Below are 18,480 nucleotides of genomic sequence, written 5' to 3'. Positions count from 1 at the left end.
AAAATATTTGAGTTTCTTCGATCTACTCAACAAGTTGTAAATAACATTTCATCTTTCGTAGTAGAAGATCGCTACTTAATTTGGACACATTATGTGTATAATACAGTATACGTTAGGTAAACAGGCTCAATTTTAAAGCTTTTACATTTTGGGGCGAAATGGTTAGGTAATGCAAACCAAAGACGTCCAATTAAAATACACGTATCATTTGCAGCCCCCAATATATTTTATATTAGCTGTCTCATTCTATAAGAATTTAAAAACATATCTTATTTAATTGTTTTTTTTTCCTTTTTCTTTCATACGAGCTTATAGTGTCGGTTCCTACTTTAAAACTTTGCATTTCCAAACAAAACACATGTTTTTAACACAAGTCAACAAAGGTTTTGGTTCAAATTCAAGATGAGCATCCTACGAACTTGAGAGACAACAACATTTACACAAAATTTAATCTCAATATATTCTCTCAACCACTACTAATTGACATGATTATTAGTTGCATTCAACAAGAACCCAAAATTATAGCTTATAATATTGTCACCTACCATGAAACTACTTTTTGTTTGTTTTATGTGCATTAATTTGATGACAAAACTTTCCTACCTTAAACTTAAATATTCATCCACCCATAAACTTGTCCCACATCCATCCGGAGTTAAGCAGTGATATTTTCATTTTGTAACAAAACACATTTATTTGTATCACAAATTAACATAGGAAATGGCGAAACTTCCTATGAATTTGAGAGACGACAACGTAAGTGAAGAAACCAAGAATCTGATATCTTCACTTCCTACAGACGAAGATTCTCAAGGGAAGCTCTGCAAGTACCAAGGATGTTGGTATTACTACAACACTCTTCAAGCAGTCATCAATTTCCAGACAAACTTCCAGCCGCAAGACACCGACATAGTCCTCGCTTCTTTCCCCAAATCCGGCACCACTTGGCTCAAGGCACTCTCAATCGCAATCTTGGAGAGAGCTAAACATCATTCCAATGATCCTCTAACCCATCCTTTGCTATCCGATAATCCTCATGGCATAGTACCGTTCTTCGAGATCGATATGTATCTCCAAACCGCAACACCAGACCTAACCAAGTTCTCTACATCTACTCCTAGGCTATTCTCGACTCACATGCCTTTGCACACCATGAAAGAGGGCCTCAAGGACAAGGATTCTCCATGCAAGGTTGTGTACTTGTGCCGGAACATAAAAGACGCGTTGATATCGCGTTGGTATTTCAGGTGCAAGTATCAGAACAAAGAAGCGGCTGGAAGCATTCTTGAGTCAATGTTCGAGTCGTTCTGTAGCGGAGTTAGCTTCTATGGCCCGTTTTGGGACCATGCACATAGCTATTGGAGTGGCAGCTTGGAAAACCCCAAGCAAGTCCTTTTCATGAGGTTTGAGGCACTGAAATCAGAGCCTTATGTCCAGGTCAAGAGGCTGGCAGAGTTCTTGGGTTATCCTTTCACTAAGGAAGAAGAAGAGAGTGGATTGATTAACAAAATCGTGGAACTATGCTCTCTTCGTAATCTGAGCGGTTTGGAGGTTAACAAAACCGGAAAGACATGGATGAACGTGGATTACGATAGCTATTTCCGCAAAGGTGAAGTTGGTGACTGGAAGAATTATCTAACTTCCGAGATGGAGAACAAAATCGACATGATCATTGAGGAGAAATTAAAGGGTTCGGGCTTGAGACTATGATAAAGTTAAATATATTATAAGTGGGTTTTGCTTTTGTTACTTTGATGCATCCTAATAAAACCAGCTTTTGTGTTCCGTTCTTATGTTTCCTTTGATGTAATATTTAATAAATGTGTTTCAAAATCGTTACTTTGATATGCATATATGGATATGGAAACTATCACAAACCCAAGAAAAAAAGAAAAGAAAAAAGTTTTAAACGGATACACATAGTTTTTTCCTAAACCTCCACCAAGTTTGATTCTCCAAAAGTTTCTTCCTTTGTGAGATTTTTTTTTTTTTTTTTTTTTTTTTTTTTTTTTTTTTTTNACTCCTTTTCATTTCCTGTAAGACAGATTTGATATTTTCCTAAATTTGTGAAACCACTTCTAAGATACTAAAGTAAAATTGAAGGGTTTTTTTTTGTTTCTTTTCTTTAAGTTGTTTTGAAATTTGAAGAGGTAAGATGGTGCATGCACTGATTACAACATTTAATACCATTTGTTCTTGAATATTTATGTATAGTAATAATTTTATTGATTGGTCCAAATCTAGTAATATCAATGTTGCATAAATCAACACAACTGGTTATGAGCTCATATATCATATGAGCTCATATAAGCTGTGAGTGTAGATTACAAAAATCCTATCTGATGTCCACGTAGATGGATTATATCTAAAGAAGTTGGATTCTAATCCTAAACGAGTTGGGATTAAAGCAGTTGGGCCTTAATCCTATGTGAATTAGGGTTAAGAAGCTGAATCCGTATAAATAGATAGAGATACACCTTGAAAACTCCGGAAAACAAAAGGTCTGCAGCTAAGAGATTTCTACAACCTGTAAGTTATGACTATCTTGTTCTTTGCTTGTTACTACGATTAGAAAAAGATTACCTTATATTCTTGATATGTGCTTTCCTTAGATTTTTTAAAAACTAACTCGTTTATCTTTACTTAACCAGGGGTGGTGATGTTTCAGTAATTCAGTGGGTGGCAAGAGGAAAAAATTTCATGAGAATGTCTACTTGTGTTTCTGAGGTATGGTTTGTAATTAAGTTTGTTTCCGTTGGTTATTTATATGCGTTCAAATTAAAAGCGGTGATTTCGGTTGCTGAAACTGTCATTTCAAGGATTTTTAATATTATTTTTGTACTATTTGGTTTTTTTCTTTCGGAGAAAGCTGTAAAGACCATCTGACTTTTCTTATCCATGTTGGTTTTTGGTTAGTTATTTCGGTACTGATGATAAGTAACAGTTTTTTTTCTTTCAGTTTTTTACTTTTTTATCATTTAAACTGTTTATAAAATATTATAATAAGTCTTAACCTTTGATTAATTTTTAGCGTAATCTTCTTAAGATTCTAGTTGTTATTAGAGGCATTGAAATGTGACTTTAGGTGATATACTTGTTCTTTTGTGATGATATATATAATCCAATTATGTAATGATCTTCATGTGATATTTAGGATGTTGCTGTGCAATAGCTTTTAACCGAAAGCTTGCGTAACTTACATGTGATGCAGGAGAATTTGATTGTGACTACACAAGAAGTTAGGGATGGTTCCAAAGTAGCACCGGGGGATGTAGTAACTGCATCAAGACGTGTCTCTACCGAAGCTTTAACCTTGGGAGATCTTATGTCAATGGAAGATTCCCAAAGGTCACTCAACAACAGCAACACTCATGGACCTGAAGAAAACATAGACCGTGAAACAGAAGATGAGATAACAGAGGAGTCAATGGAAGGTTCCCAAAGGTCACTCAACAACAGCAACACTCATGGACCTGAAGAAAACATAGAGCGTGAAACAGAGGAACCAGTAGTAGGGAGCTTGAGATATCTTTCCTCTGTGATTGAGGAATCTTGCGATCACGATCTCTTCTCAAGACGTCCATCTCGTATGACTAACTCTGGACCAAGCTCAGCTCGTATGATTGACTCCGAACCAATCTCATTCTCGGGATTCCGCTCAGTTCGTTCTGAAGGAAGCTCAGTCAGCGCAAGCTCCTTTGGTTTCCCAATGTAAGTAAACACACACTCACCTACATATAACATATATATATCAACTTGATCGTGTAAACTTTAATTTTGTGAAATCTCTGTTACAGCTTGCAATCAGAAAGGAACATCAGTCCTGTAAGAATGGTGACAGCTAAGAGGACAAAACGTGGAAAGGCTAAAGGGTGGAGGCATTACTCTCTTCTTCTCTGTTGTAGGTTCTGATGGAGTACTCTGCCTTTCTCTCAGAGGGTTTCTTTACCTTTATAAGTTCTATTCAGTTTACAGATCATTCAAAAACTCATGACGAGTGGTTTAGTAAACTTATCTTCTGTATGCCTCAAACACTTCATCGTGGCTTTATATATATCTATGCTATTTCTTCTTTCTTTTCCAGTTTCACGCATTGCTTCAGTCACAAGGTACAAACCCTAAATTCTCTTTGAAGTCTTGTTTTCCTTCATCCCATAAACTTTTCTGAATTCTCTGATCTTCTTCTTTCTCTCGGTTGTGTCACCTCCCACATTCTGCCTATGCTTTCCATTAGATAAAATGTTTCGCCAATTTCTACAAACACCAATCATCAAAAGTTCAAGTTAAGAAGTGAGCCGACCCGCTGACCCACACACAAAAAAAAGGTAACCAAAAGGCACACATGAATGATGCAGAGAGAATATATACAAAAAAATCAAGTGTCAACAACATCACAACACACTTAAACATTTGTCAAAAGTCGGAAAATAAAAATGGAACCTTAAATCATTCTTCACACATATCAAAAAGAGATACAATCATTCTTTTTAGTAAAGCTTTTCTAAAATTTTAGCTCAAGCAACAATCAGATAAAGCCTTAAAGAAAACAAAACAATCAATTTTTAAGTGGATTAAGCAACAATTTACATCACACAAGAAGATAATCTATAAATCTTAAAGAGAGACACTATCACCTAAACCTCATCGCCTCGAAAATTGTCAGATTTAAGAAATAGAGATTAAACTCTGGAAATAACAAACAGGAAAACCGATGGAGTAATTATCCAAAGCAAGATGATATGATTCGGTTTCAAGATCAAGTATCACCGGTGTTTGGCTTAGCCCACGACTGCAAAACAACAACTTCTTCTTCTTGTTCTTCCCATCCAAAAGTGTTAGTGGCAAGAGCGCGCATCGGGAATGACCAGATCACTTGGTTGGGCCACTTTATCTCGAAACGCACAAGCGGTTGTCCAAATTGCACATGACGATATCGAAAGAACAGACATTGGCAAAGGGAGCTTTACATACGACTTGAAAGGCTTCGGTGTGAAGATCCAAGGATAGAATTTTGGTTTCCTCGCACTGGGTGAACCAATGAAGCGACCCATCTACGTAGACAGGTACGGGGAGAGAAACAATCCGATAAGGAGCAGCGGGAGTGATATACCTCCAAGCGTTGGTGCTAAAGTCGAAAACCTCGCATGTAGTAGTAGTAGCGTTTTCTAGGCCAATTAGTGAAGGGTTGTATAACCAAACGGGCTTGTATGTGCCCGTGATTTTGTCTTTACCGAATCCAAGACTAGAGACTATGTATGCAAGATTGTAAAATTCTTCTCCTACGTCGATAAGGAGTCGTTGTAAGCTACAGAGAGGGAGAGGCCGATACCATCTAGTTGTTGGGTTGAGCACAAAACCGGGTTTGCTGTGATGGTAGAGACAAACGAGACCGTCACAGCTGTTATAGCAAACCAAGTATCGTGTGTTATCCGTCTCCCAAGGAGTAGGGATATTGACAGATGATGATGAACCCAACATGAAGACATCTGGATCACCACCTGATTGCTGACGATGTGTCAACTGTCTTCGTTGGAAGTATGGAGAGTCGATCGTTGATTTCCATTGTTTCGATACACCCACCCTTGAATCTCATCAAAGAATCCACATCAAGTCTCTCTAGGATACGCTCTACGACATCGTGGGGCATACTCAAGCATCGTTGCTTTTTTGTTGACATTCTTGTGATTGCAGACTTGATGAAGAAGAGATTTAAAAACGCTTATCGTCTAAACAAATTCTTCCTCTCTCTCTCTCTCTATCTCTTCACACGACACAGATCTCCTAAGTCCTAAGTCCTAACCTTTAAACTCGTCGAACCCTATCTCTGTTTTTTTTTTTTTTTTTTTTTTTTTTNGGGCTTTTGTTTTTTCTTAAGCCCTCAACAGAACCCATATACGATTTTAAACCGATGTTCAGGATCTTAATAATATTTTCCTCATAAGGTAGGTATGATGACATCAGTAACCAGCTTAATTAGTTTATTTGGCTATTTAAAGGTTTTAATCATAAATTAATTATCATATTTTTATGCAGATTATAGAGCCATTGCTTACCTGATATGTGCCAGAAGATAGAACGCCTTTTTTTTTTTTTTTTTTGTAACTCAAATGGCACAAAATGAGCTTCCTATGAACTTTGAGAGACGACAACGTAAGTAAAGAAATAACGACTCTCAAGGGAAGCTCTGCAAATACCAAGGACGTTGGTACTACCACAACACTCTCCAAACAGTCATCAATTTCCAGACAAACTTCCAGCCACAAAACACCGACATATATAATCCAACATAAATATCTTTCTCCAAATCCGTCACAACGTGGCTCAAGGCACTCTCAGTTGCAATCTTGGAGCGATCTAAACAGCCTTCGGATACATCCTCTGCTAAAAAATAATCCTCATGGCATAGTTCTGCTCTTCGAGAACGATATATATCTCAAAACAGCTGTAAAGTGTGATACAGCTTGTATGGTGATTGAAGAAGAAGTTTTAAGAAGCTAAGACTGAATCTTAAAGACAAGCAAGAGAAGAAGAAATTGCAGAAGCAAACAAGAACCAAAGGTGGCTTTGTTCAAGTGTTGGAAAGCTTCTCAAAGAAACAGAGGGTTACATATATATTGTGTTAGCTCAGTGTCATGTGCAGTCACACGTGAGGTGTGCTTTAGGTCATTACACGGAGTTTCATGTCTGTTTCACGGTGAGAGTATAAAACAGGAGCAGCCACGCCATTGGGTTCTTGGTCCAGTCCGTTTCTTCTGCGGCTATGCTAAGGGTTTAGAGAGTGAGAGATCTAGAGAGAGTACAGGAGATAGATGTGTTCTCGGTTTCTAGGTTTTCTCTGAAACTCTCTTCTCTTCTTCTCTTCTTCTCTTCTTCTTCATGTAATCTCATGGTGTAATGGGGTGTGAGAGCTAATCTTCATGTAAACCACATCGGAGGTGTTTTCCGATTCATTAGTGGAGGTTGAGAGCACCGTCTCTCTCCAGACGTAGCGACTGCGGTCGTGAACTGGGTTACCAAAGTTGTTGTGTTGTTCTTGTTGCGTGAATCGATTGAGAGGTCAAGTGAGGATTGAGGTTGCGATTCTCTAACAAGTGGTATCAGAGTTTAGGCTCAGGGATTCACGACATCAATGGAGGTACAACGAACATGAGGAAGAAGAAGAAAAGTCGGTTGTTCGGTGAAAGACGTCCGATTGGAGAACGACAGATTCATAGCAAAAGCTTGAATCGGGTGAGGCAGTTTCCAGGTTCGTGAAAAGGAAAGTCCTCTAAGTTTGTTTCTCCAGTATTTAGAAGAACCAGCAGGTTTAAAGAAAGGATTGGATCCAGAGGATGTAGTTGAGAAGCATCATATCGAAGAATATTCTTCAAGTTTAGCTATTCCTGCAACCGAGTATGAGGCTATTTTGTGATTCTGATATTGAAAGGTGAAAGTCAAATATTATTTGTCTGAAGATCAAGTTTCTCTTCAGATTCAAGAGTTGTTCTTTTTTGGTAAAAATCTTGAAGCTGGTTTGCCAAGTTTCCGCTGCAATCACAAAGGCATTTTTTTGTGATGATCTTGTTGGTGTTTGCTGCTCACATGGGGTCTGCATTTTCTCAAAAGGATAAAACTTTGCTAGAACACAAGAACTGTGTGCAAGCTTTACAGGATTTGGTCAAGGTTCAATGTTGGGTTTTTTTTTAAGCTGTTTTCTTTGTTCAAGTATGGTTAAAAGTTTCTGCTGCAGTAGTGTTCCAAGTTGATTACAGGAAATCAGTTGTTGGAATGGAGTGCTTAGGCATCTATGGGTGTTAATGACTGGCTTGAGATAATCATAGAGGTTTTGTGGGTTTATGAGAAAGGGACTGCAGATAGATGTGAAGTAGATACGAGAATGACAGTTTCAGAACAAGTTATGGTTTTCTTGAAATTTCAGGTTTCATGGCAAAGATTTGAGAGAGGACACATGAAGGGTTGGTCTCAGGATTATGGTATGGTTCAGGAAAAGTTAGGATGAGGTCTCTAAAGGATCATTTGAAAACAAGACGCCTTAGTGAGAACCCAAAAGGAAAGGGTCCTTTCACGGTTTTATTATTGTGCTAAATCAGAGGGTTCTCTGATAAGACAATAATGCGATGCATTCCTGGTAATAAAGTCATGTCAAGACTTTTAAGGAAGGTTCAAGAGTCATCAAAGTCACAAAGAAACAAGGTTAAAAGACACCTCCAAGAAGAAGTTGTTGGAGAAACACACAAGATTGCTTAGTCAACATTGTGGTGGTTTTGTTGTGACAGGTATTACTTGTGGGAACAACAAACGATAACTTGTGTGTGTGAGGTGACGAGAGAAACGACAAAGAACTCAAGTTTTAGTTTCTAGTTGCGTCAACAAAGAGGTTTCAGGAAGTAAGTTAAGGATGAGCTCTACAAAGAACTGATTATAAATCAGTGTCTTAGTTGCCACAGAGAGAATCAAAATGATTCTGATGGTAACAGGTGGTAAGAAGCTACGTTATGGAGTATTGGTTTGCTTGTTATTGACAAAGATCAGACATGAAAGTCTCAGGGTCTGGTAGATCTCATGGTACTGCTTCAGATCCGTCAAGGAGTTTCATCAGTCAACAACTATGAAACAATTTACAGTCTCAGAATGAGAGTAAGGGAGCAAGTGAGAAACTGCAGAAGGATTGTAAATCCTATAGAGACAGGTCTAAAGAAGACTTCAAGTGAGTCTAATTGTAATAATGGAGCAAGTTAAATCTGATGGTGGAAAACAGATTTGGAGTATACTTCAAAAGTAGCAAAGGGTTTCTTGGTGGTTTTCTCTTGGGAGAAATAGATTGATTAGTGTGTGTATGATGAGCAGGAACCTATGTCTAAAGCTTTGACATATAGCTCATGGTTTTAAGCCACACTAAGGGTGTTATCTACACAAGTCAGCTGGGTTATTTGAAAGATAGCAGTGAATAATTGCTTAAACTCAAGGTGGAGCTTCGCATATTAGAGACATCGGAATGTTCTAAATGGGTCACGTTCTAGGTGGAGCTAATGATGGTTCAAGAAGAGTAAGGCATACTCTGGTTATTTTTTTGTTGGTTCAAGGTGGAGTTGTGCATTTAGATGATGTCTTGTGTGATTCAAATTTGAATTACGCTAGTTGGCTAAGCTTGTGAATTTTTTGGAAACAAATTATTCACTGAACAGAGGAGAGTCATGGCTGAAGAGTATGTGTGGAAGGCATGAAATCCAAGAACGGTAAATTGAGTGAACAGATTCGAACATGTTCTAGTTTTCTGGCTGAAAGAAAATAGAATGTCTTCTGTTTTGACAGAATGCTTGAGATCGGATTGTTCACTAATTAATACAAGTTGCTGGGTTTAAAATCAGTATGAGTTACTGATCTAAAAGCTTGTGATGAAAGAGATGAAGTGTTTAAGCTAGCTAAGTAAACGGTTAAGCTGGTGGAGATAAACTGCAGGGTAGTCAGCAGGGTTCTCAAGGTTACTCATTTCATCAAGTTTGAGTTGTTGCTCATATTGTCAAATTGACAAGGTGTTTTATTCATGAAGCTATTAGGAAGCAACAAAGGAAGGATTCTAGAAAGAACGTTGATGCGGAGAAGACAAAAATGCAGGTGGAGTTATTTTTTGCATTTAAAGGTAACAACTGGTGTTTTTTTCGTCGTTGTTGTAGAATTCTTGCATCAAAGAAAAGCTGTGGAGAAAGTTTCTCAAGAAGGCAATTGCAAGGTAAACAAGAGAAGCTCAGCATGTTCTAGAATCATAGTGACATCCAAGAAAGGATGTGAATGCAAGTTTTAACAATTTGCATTGTTATTAAGGAACAAGTATCATATACTTGTGTTTTCCTTGGCATCACAAGAAGAGAATTGAGGAGATCTTCTCAGGAGTCTGGATTTAATAAAGCTCACGTGAGGGTACCACTATCTACGACATGTTTACAAGATAATGGTGAATAGAAGGTAATTTCTGATGGTAAAGTCCAAGACTGGTGATGCAGGCACCATTATTGGTGGATTTCATATACACAGGTATATGTGTTATGTGGAATGGTTTTTTACGGCTGGAGAGTTGTCACAAGCTCGAGACGTGATAAGGATCAGTTGTAAAAGGAAGTCTCAGGTGTCATAGTTCAGCTTTTGACAAGAGACTGGTTTTGAATTTGCAAGCAGTAGGGTTATGCAAGTTTCAGGATCTGTTTAATCATAAGATCTAAATGGAGGTTGTGTCGAAAGTCGTCCCAAAGGTACTAGTTCGGAGGCGTGTTTCATCAGTGATGATGGCGGTACAAGACAGTTTTGGAGTTGATTGTTTAAACAAAAAGAATCAAGTTTAATCTCAGGTTTTCTAATAACTTTGTTTATTTGGCTGAATGCTAAATGAGATTGATTAGTTGGTTGAGTCAGGGAGTGTTTCAGGCTGAAGCATGTATGATTCAAGGGTCTACGGCATATGATTCAGGAGAAATTTGAGTCTGAGATCAGTGCACATGATAAGAATCAAATAGGATATCAAGTTGCAGTGGGAAAATGATTATTCTAAATCATTGTGACAGTTTCTGGGTTGTGGCCTAAGTCATGATAGAGACTGTGGGAGTGATGGCTTCAAAAGAATCTTGTTCATGAAGTTTCCGTTGGGAGAATCAAGGCATGAAGCAATGATGATTCTGGTTTTGCATTTGATTAAGAAGGAGAGGCGTGTGGATTGAGCTCACTGCAGGAGTTCTTTACAAAAGCCAAGCTTAATGATCATTAAGGCAAAGTCACCAAACGTCATGAAGAGGCAAGATGATCAGTGGGAGTTGTGCTTAACACAAGAGGGTGTTGGAGCTGGTTGACAACTCAAAGACAAGGCAAAGGAGAGTTTGTTTGGCTCGGAATACAGTGTGTTATCGCTGGAGTTCATTAAACTATTGTCTGGTTCGCTGAGGGTTTTAGTGAATTCTAAAATCTGATTTACTAATGTGTTTTGGTGCTGTATAAGTCAAACTTATGCAGGTAAATGAAAGATTAAAGTGCCAAGTGCAGAACCAGGTACAAAGGGTTCTAAGGGCATCTCTCTAAAGAAGATTCAAGCTTGTATCAAGGTGGAGAATGTAAAGTGTGATACAACTTGTATGGTGATTGAATAAGAATCTTTAAGAAGCTAAGACTGAATCTTAAAGACAAGCAAGAGAAGAAGAAATTGCAGAAGCAAACAAGAACCAAAGGTGGCTTTGTTCAAGTGTTGGAAAGCTTCTCAAAGAAACAGAGGGTTACATATATATTGTGTTAGCTCAGTGTCATGTGCAGTCACACGTGAGGTGTGCTTTAGCTCATTACACGGAGTTTCATGTCTGTTTCACGGTGAGAGTATAAAACAGGAGCAGCCACGCCATTGGGTTCTTGGTCCAGTCCGTTTCTTCTGCGGCTATGCTAAGGGTTTAGAGAGTGAGAGATCTAGAGAGAGTACAGGAGATAGATGTGTTCTCGGTTTCTAGGTTTTCTCTGAAACTCTCTTCTCTTCTTCTCTTCTTCTCTTCTTCTTCATGTAATCTCATGGTGTAATGGGGTGTGAGAGCTAATCTTCATGTAAACCACATCAGAGGTGAATTCCGATTCATTAGTGGAGGTTGAGAGCACCGTCTCTCCCCAAACGTAGTGACTGCGGTCGTGAACTGGGTTACCAAAGTTGTTGTATTGTTCTTGTTGCGTGAATCGATTGAGAGGTCAAGTGAGGATTGAGGTTGCGATTCTCTAACAACAGCAATATACACTCAGTAATTTATATTTGTAGTCATTTTTATTCTTACCATATTCGATGATATAATTTTACACTCAAATTATGGGCTTGACTTTTAAGAATTTACATAAACAAGGAAGTTATAAAATTGAAAAAAACTGGCTGATTGTATTTTCTATCTGTCAAAGAAACTACACACCCATTGTCTTTAGGACAAAAGTTGACTTCTTCTTCTTCTTTTGAGATTTTTTCTTTTCTTTTCATAATAATAAGTTGACTTTTTCTTTTTGTCCTCTTTAAAGTTTAGGGATCATATGAAACGAACAAAAAAAGAGTCAAATCCACGCGATGTCATAAGATATGATTTCTCTAAAAGTTTCTTCATCTGTAAGATTTTATTTCTTTACTTGAAAGGGCCCCTTGATTAGTTTTCCGGGAGCTAAAACATATATACTTTTTCCTCCCTTCCTTTCAGAAATATTCTATCTGTTGACTTCTGAAGGTTTTTCTGAATTTTAGTAACATTTGTTCTTGATCTTTTTCTTTTTTTGGGGTTATATACAATGTATCGATCGGTGATGGCAAGAGAATATAAATCCGAGAATTTCTGCATCTGTTTATGAATTTAGGTTTGTAATTAATTGCATAATTAAAGTTGTTTCCTTTGGTTGGCATTTATGTTCATATTAAATGTAGAGAGATCGTGGTTACTTGACATTTCAACGATTTTTTATTTTTTTTTTTCCTTTTTTGGGATTTTTATACAATTTTGTTTTTTTTTTTCTCTTGGAGAAACAGTATAAACATCTGCATTTTTCTCGAGGTTGGTTTTTTAAACGATCCAAGATTTTCTTTGTTTCCAATTCTTGTTTCTAATGGACTTTTTTGTTGTTGTTATTTTTTTGGGTACTAATGTTAGGTTAAAGTTTTAGTTCAGGGTATTATTTATCTCTACTAAGGTGGGTTGATTCATTTTTAGCCTACTCTTCTCAAATTTTAGGTCTTAGAGAGTGATTCCATTGTTTAGGTATAATGTTTTTAATTTTATTTTCTGAGATTCTTCAGTTGCTAGATTGTTATTGTTAAAAAATAATTTTCAATTATCAGTGATCTTCATGTGAAATATTTTGATGATTAGATGTTGCTGTGTATTTGTTTAATCAAAAGCTTGTGTAACCTTTGCCAAAAATAATTGAAGTCACATTCTTTTCCCTAAGTCTTTGGCCATTCATCATGATTTCTCAAATATGTCTCTAACAATGGATTTGTCAATCATTGATTCTAAACTCCATGTCATTCATACAACTTTATCTCTCCTAAACGACCCCCAACTAGAAAAATTATAAATAGTCATTTTGTTTCTTTTTCCTTGTAGATCATTCATATATTAGTGGTGGTTGTTTGAAGATAATATAGCCTTTGCAGCTCTGTGAAAGATGACAATGAGATCAGGTTAGTCCATCCTATTTGTTGTTCAGACCTTTGAATGTTTTTGAAAAATTAGTACACCAAGTGGCTTTTTTTCTCTCGTGTGATGACTACAGACAAAGATTGTGTGTTTGGAAACTTGATAGAGAGTAGCGAAGAAAATACTGAAGTAAAGATCCTGGAACACGATCATTTGGTTTTCTATATGGACAAGAATGTAATGGCTCGCAAATTGCCTGAGACGGTCGTAGTTACTAACCACGAGGAGGTTACTTTTAACGTTGTCAAGGATGTATGTGTCGATGAGGGTGTGCCTATGATGCCGGATAAGTTCTTATTCAACGAGAAAGATTATGTCAACGTAAATACGAAACCGTTCGGATCCAAATCCTCAGAAGACAGCAAACTCAATCAAGAAAATGTGAATGTGACAGAACAAGAAGTTAAAGATGATTGCAAAGTGGCACCGGGGGTTGTAGTAGCTACATCAAGAAGTGTCTCTAAGGAAGCTTTAACCTTGGGAGATATTATATCAATGGAGGGTTCTCAAAGACCAGCCAACAAAAACAACACTCATGGACCTGAAGAAACAGAACAGGAGAAAACAGAGGAACCAATAGCAGAAAGCTTGAGATATCTCTCCACTGAAATGGCAGAATCAGAGAATCAACGACTAAACGATGTGCTTGAAGACTCTTATGATCACAATCTCTTCTCAAGCAATTTACCAAACGGTTTTGGGGAAAGAAGTTTCTCTGAAGCAGAACCAGGTTTAGCTCATATAAGTTACTCTGGACTGATCTCAGTCTCCGGAAACATCTCTGTTCGATCTGATGGAAGCACAGTTAGCGGAAGCTCCTTCGCTTTCCCACTGTATATACATGCATACACACTCACATACTTAATATCTTTATCAAACTTATTTTCTACAACCTCTATAAAACTTTTTTTTCTGAAAATTACTCTGTTACAGATTGCAATCGGAATGGAACAGCAGTCCAGTAAGAATGGTGAAAGCTGAGAAGACACAACGTTGAAAGGAGAAAGGATGGAGACATTACTCTCTTCTTCTCTGTTGTAGATTCTGATGGAGACATTACTCTGCCTTTTTTCTCAAAAGGGGTTTTAAACCTTATAGGTTCTACAGATCGTTCAAAAACAGAGAAGAGTGCTTTTTCTTTTTGTTGTTTGGTATTTTTAGTAAATAATTCTTTTCTGGTTTCAATTGCTTCGTTGTGGCTTGGAGACTAGGAATGTGTATTTTGTGTTCTCTCAGTTTCACGTGTTGCTTCAGTCACAAGGTACAAAACCTAATTACACTTTTGTACAGCAAGCTAAATTTGTCGTGACGTTAGATTAAGAATGGGCTTTTTAAAGTTCCAAAGCCCATTTGTTTGCAACTTGTCACATGCGTCAATCGTTGGCAGGCGCAAGTCGGTCTAAGAAGCCACGTCATCATCTAAATCCCTTTTTGTCATGACGTGGTACTTGTAGTCACTCGCCACGTTCCATGTAATAATCGAACGGTTTTGATTTCATGTGGGCTCTGTAGATCCGACGGTTCTCACTGCTTGTTCTAGACCCTTCCCTCAGAGTCGTGGATAGTGTGGTAAATGCATCTCTTTTTTTTTTTTTTTACTTCTTACAATTTTTCCTGTCAACCAATAATAATATTTCATATATTAAGGATGTAAATGGTTGCAGCGGTTGGGACGGACAAATCTGTCTGTGGACTGGACCGTTTTTTATCTACCATTCAACTAATATAGTCTGCAGTGGTGCGGTCTAAATAAAGTAGAGACAAGACCGCAACAGACCAACTGCGGACCGCTTTTGCATACAAATAGAGTTGGTCCACAGCGGTCTGTAGTCCACTTTAAAAATGGAGCGGTCCAGACCGTAAATGGATTTGGCCGTCCTGACCGCAGTTACCATTCAAACCCTAAATCTTTAACTTTGTTTTGTTAACGTCTATAAAGAGCTACAAATCTAAAAATAAACACTTTTCCATTATTGCTCATGTAAAATTTTTTATATACTATAAATTCTTGATAAAATTATACGAAGTTTAATAACGTCAGAAAACAGAGAGTGGTATTATGAATTTCTTAATTTTTATGAACTTATGTCACAATCATTCTATAAAATGTCTATTATCAATATTAAAGTGATGAACTGACAAAGAAATAATAAAAGAATTAAATTGTAAGCTGACGTGGCATTGGTTAAAAAAGTTATAGGCAATGGCAACATTTACTTCTGCAGAGAGTTAAAAAAAGCAAAAAAGCGTCGTTGAGAGGTTGAGACGAAGACGAAGAAGGATAGAGAGCGAGCGAGCGAGCGCGAGGCTAATGGATCAGTGACTCATTGAGTCAGATTATACCGATTCATTTGTCTCCATTGACGCCTCTTTTCCTAAAGATTCTACGCTTCTTCACCCTCTCTCTCTCTCTCTCTTCCATGTGCCTCTCCTCCATTTCTTCAGATCTTGGTTTCCGGTGAGTTCTTTCTTTCAAATCGATTTGATACTTGTTAATTGTTATCTTCTCTTTCGTAAATATTAAGCCATATGTTTTGATTTCATTGTTTTGCTTTTTTTTTTTTTTTTTTTAAATCTTTTTTCTCGTTTGGTTCCTCGATTTTGTTGTGTAAAAGTGAATCAATTTGCTGTAATCAATCATTCACCAAACGGTTATGTAAAGTTTCTTGGATCAAAGATGTATGTTAATTAGTGACAAGTACTGGAGAAAGAAGGCAACTTTTCTCAAGTATTTTAAGGATTTGTGTTCAAAAAAAAGCCGAGAAAAAATAAGGTTGCTTTATACATTTTACAACTGTAGTATAAGAAAATCAAATCTTGAAGCTTTTCTGATCTCTTTTATCCTTTTTTTTAATGCAGATTCTAATCCTTTCTTTTTACACCTACCTACAAAAGCATGGCTTTTACCTGATGTAGTTGCCAGAGGATAATAAAGTTTCTGCTTTTTTTTTTTTTTTTCTCTCTCACTTCTGCCTTGTTTGAGAGCTCGTGTTGGGTGGCGGTGTTTTGAGTCTTGAAGAGATGGCAATGGCTGTGTTTAAGGCTCCTCTTAAAGGGGAATTTAATGGGGTTAGAAAGATTGAAGGGAAACAGTATAAGCATCATTTGCTTCAGCAACAGTCTTCAGGGAGAAGACGTGTTTTCGTGCAAACCGAAACTGGCTGTGTTTTGGGAGTTGAGTTAGACCGTAATGATAATGTTCACACTGTGAAGAAGAGGCTTCAGGTTGCCTTAAACTTACCTACTGAGGAAAGCTCTTTGACCTTTGGTGATATGGTCTTGAAGAATGACTTGAGTGCTGTGAGGAATGATTCTCCACTGCTCTTAAAGCGTAACTTAATGCACAGAAGCTCTTCTACTCCGTGTCTTTCACCTACTGGGAATGATCTGCAGAGGAAAGATCTGAGTGGTCCTATTGAGATACTTAGTCACTCGTATTGCTTTCTGTCGTTGAAGCAGACAGCGAATGAGATTGTTATGGCGATGAAGATGGGTGTTGAACCAATCCCTGTTAATGGTGGCCTTGGAGGGGCTTACTATTTTAGAAACGAAATGGGTCAAAGCGTTGCAATTGTCAAGCCTACAGATGAAGAACCTTTTGCGCCTAATAATCCTAAAGGCTTCACAGGGAAAACACTTGGGCAGCCTGGTTTGAAGCCTTCTGTGCGAGTTGGGGAAACCGGGTATAGAGAAGTTGCGGCATACCTTCTTGACTATGATCACTTTGCTAATGTTCCTCCCACTGCTCTTGTGAAGATTACACACTTTGTTTTCAATGTCAATGATGGAATGGACAGGAACAAGTCTCGTGAGAAGAAGAAGTTGGTCAGCAGCAAGATTGCTTCTTTCCAGAAGTTTGTACCTCATGATTTTGATGCCAGTGATCACGGGACTTCAAGCTTCCCAGTCTCTTCTGTGCACCGCATTGGGATATTGGACATACGGATTCTCAACACAGATCGGCATGGTGGAAACCTTTTGGTGAAGAAGCTTGATGATGGTGCTGCTGGGAGGTTTGGTCAAGTGGAGCTTATTCCAATAGATCATGGTCTTTGCTTGCCAGAAACACTAGAAGATCCTTACTTCGAATGGATTCATTGGCCACAGGCTTCAATACCTTTCTCTGAAGAAGAACTTGACTACATACAGAATCTTGATCCAGTGAAAGACTGTGAAATGCTGCGAAGAGAGCTTCCAATGATTCGAGAGGCTTGTCTCAGGGTCCTAGTTCTGTGTACCTTTTTCCTTAAAGAAGCTGTTGCTTTTGGACTGTGTCTTGCAGAGATTGGAGAGATGATGACTCGGGAATTCCGCGCAGGAGAAGAAGAGCCAAGTGAACTAGAATTGGTGTGTATCGAAGCCAAGAGGTTAACAGTGAGACAAGATGTTTTATCTCCCAAGTCAGACTTAGAAGCAGACACAGTTTTTGAGTTTGATCTCGACTATAATGACATGGACATGGTCTATAACGATGAACTACTCGTCAAAAACCCGTTTTCAAGTGGACATCCTTCACTTGGAAAGCTCGAGGAGAGCATCGTTGAAGAAGAGGAAGACGAAGAAGAGGCAAGACTTACTCTACCTCTCACAAAGCTTTCAACATCATTGAAGAACCACAGTCTAAGCAACAACATGGGATCGGGATTCCTCAAACCTCCGAGAGTCAAGACAGAGAAAACATTGGTAAGTCACAAGAGTGCAAACGTGCAGCTCCCAGCGAGCGCAAACTTTGTGAAGTTAGCAGAAATGAAAGAAGTAGAATGGGTTATGTTCTTGGAGAAGTTTCAGGAGTTGCTTGACTCGGCTTTTGCAGAACGTAAGACAATGACGTTGAGGAATAGACAGAGGCTTGGGACGTCGTGCAAGTTTTGAGAGATCATATAAGTAAAACTTTTAAAAGTTCACATAATAGAAGATTAAAGATTTTACTTTTACGAGTTTTTAAAACAGTGACTTGTTAACTACGTTAAGATTAGTGGAGAAATGTTTGTTCGTTTCCTTCTCTGTCATGCTCTGTAAATATTCTTTAGCATTTTTCTCTGAAATTTTGTTTCTCGTCATCCTTTCAATACGTTCTGCCTTTTCTTAACAAGAATAACCAGTTTAAACCAGTTTTTAGATTTTATATCTTCGTTGAGATTTAAAAAGCAAACTGTTTTTACTCATGGTAATTTATTTTTATGTATATGAAATTGCGACATATCAGTTATTTGATTATCATAAAACAGTATAAACAAGGGATATAAAATATGATGCCTATTGCTTTTGTAATTTTTTCTATGGCAACTTG

At 37.7% G+C, this 18,480-nt stretch overlaps 4 protein-coding genes and 1 pseudogene across 5 annotated transcripts; 4 read left to right on the top strand and 1 right to left on the bottom strand.

Annotated features, from left to right (window-relative positions):
• On the top strand, positions 613-1,851 carry LOC104772597 (cytosolic sulfotransferase 1-like). Its single transcript, XM_010497196.2, has one exon. The coding sequence runs from the start codon at positions 721-723 to the stop codon at positions 1,708-1,710; it is 990 nt and encodes a 329-aa protein (XP_010495498.1). The 5' UTR covers positions 613-720; the 3' UTR covers positions 1,711-1,851.
• On the top strand, positions 2,496-4,649 carry LOC104772586. The gene is made up of 2 exons (XM_019241438.1): positions 2,496-2,727; positions 3,212-4,649. Exons 1-2 carry the CDS (start codon positions 2,701-2,703, stop codon positions 3,713-3,715), a joined length of 531 nt encoding a protein of 176 aa, XP_019096983.1. The 5' UTR covers positions 2,496-2,700; the 3' UTR covers positions 3,716-4,649.
• On the bottom strand, positions 4,690-5,746 carry LOC104778711 (annotated as a pseudogene).
• LOC104772573 lies at positions 12,071-14,483 on the top strand. Of its 2 annotated transcripts, none has more exons than XM_010497175.1 (4): positions 12,071-12,351; positions 13,098-13,174; positions 13,267-14,023; positions 14,124-14,483. In XM_010497175.1, exons 2-4 carry the CDS (start codon positions 13,159-13,161, stop codon positions 14,185-14,187), a joined length of 837 nt encoding a protein of 278 aa, XP_010495477.1. In that variant the 5' UTR covers positions 12,071-12,351; positions 13,098-13,158; the 3' UTR covers positions 14,188-14,483. The 2 variants fall into 2 exon arrangements, with proteins under 2 accessions (XP_010495477.1, XP_010495481.1); XM_010497179.2 differs by lacking the exon at positions 12,071-12,351 and adding an exon at positions 12,371-12,681.
• Positions 15,405-18,250, top strand: LOC104772567 (phosphatidylinositol 4-kinase gamma 6-like). The gene is made up of 2 exons (XM_010497167.2): positions 15,405-15,648; positions 16,050-18,250. Exon 2 carries the CDS (start codon positions 16,212-16,214, stop codon positions 18,060-18,062), a length of 1,851 nt encoding a protein of 616 aa, XP_010495469.1. The 5' UTR covers positions 15,405-15,648; positions 16,050-16,211; the 3' UTR covers positions 18,063-18,250.

This window comes from Camelina sativa, chromosome 3 (assembly GCF_000633955.1).
Source record: "Camelina sativa cultivar DH55 chromosome 3, Cs, whole genome shotgun sequence".
Classification (NCBI taxonomy): domain Eukaryota; kingdom Viridiplantae; phylum Streptophyta; class Magnoliopsida; order Brassicales; family Brassicaceae; genus Camelina; species Camelina sativa.
This window is presented reverse-complemented; position numbering and strand designations above follow the sequence as displayed.

Excerpts from the sequence above, each read along its gene's own strand:
- LOC104772597 (XM_010497196.2), top strand. The coding sequence starts at position 721 with ATGGCGAAACTTCCTATGAATTTGAGAGACGACAACGTAAGTGAAGAA.
- LOC104772586 (XM_019241438.1), top strand. The coding sequence starts at position 2,701 with ATGAGAATGTCTACTTGTGTTTCTGAG. Across the intron at positions 2,728-3,211 it reads TGTCTACTTGTGTTTCTGAG|GAGAATTTGATTGTGACTAC; the intron begins GTATGGTTTGTA and ends CATGTGATGCAG.
- LOC104772573 (XM_010497175.1), top strand. Across the intron at positions 14,024-14,123 it reads AGCTCCTTCGCTTTCCCACT|ATTGCAATCGGAATGGAACA; the intron begins GTATATACATGC and ends ACTCTGTTACAG.
- LOC104772567 (XM_010497167.2), top strand. The coding sequence starts at position 16,212 with ATGGCAATGGCTGTGTTTAAGGCTCCTCTTAAAGGGGAATTTAATGGG.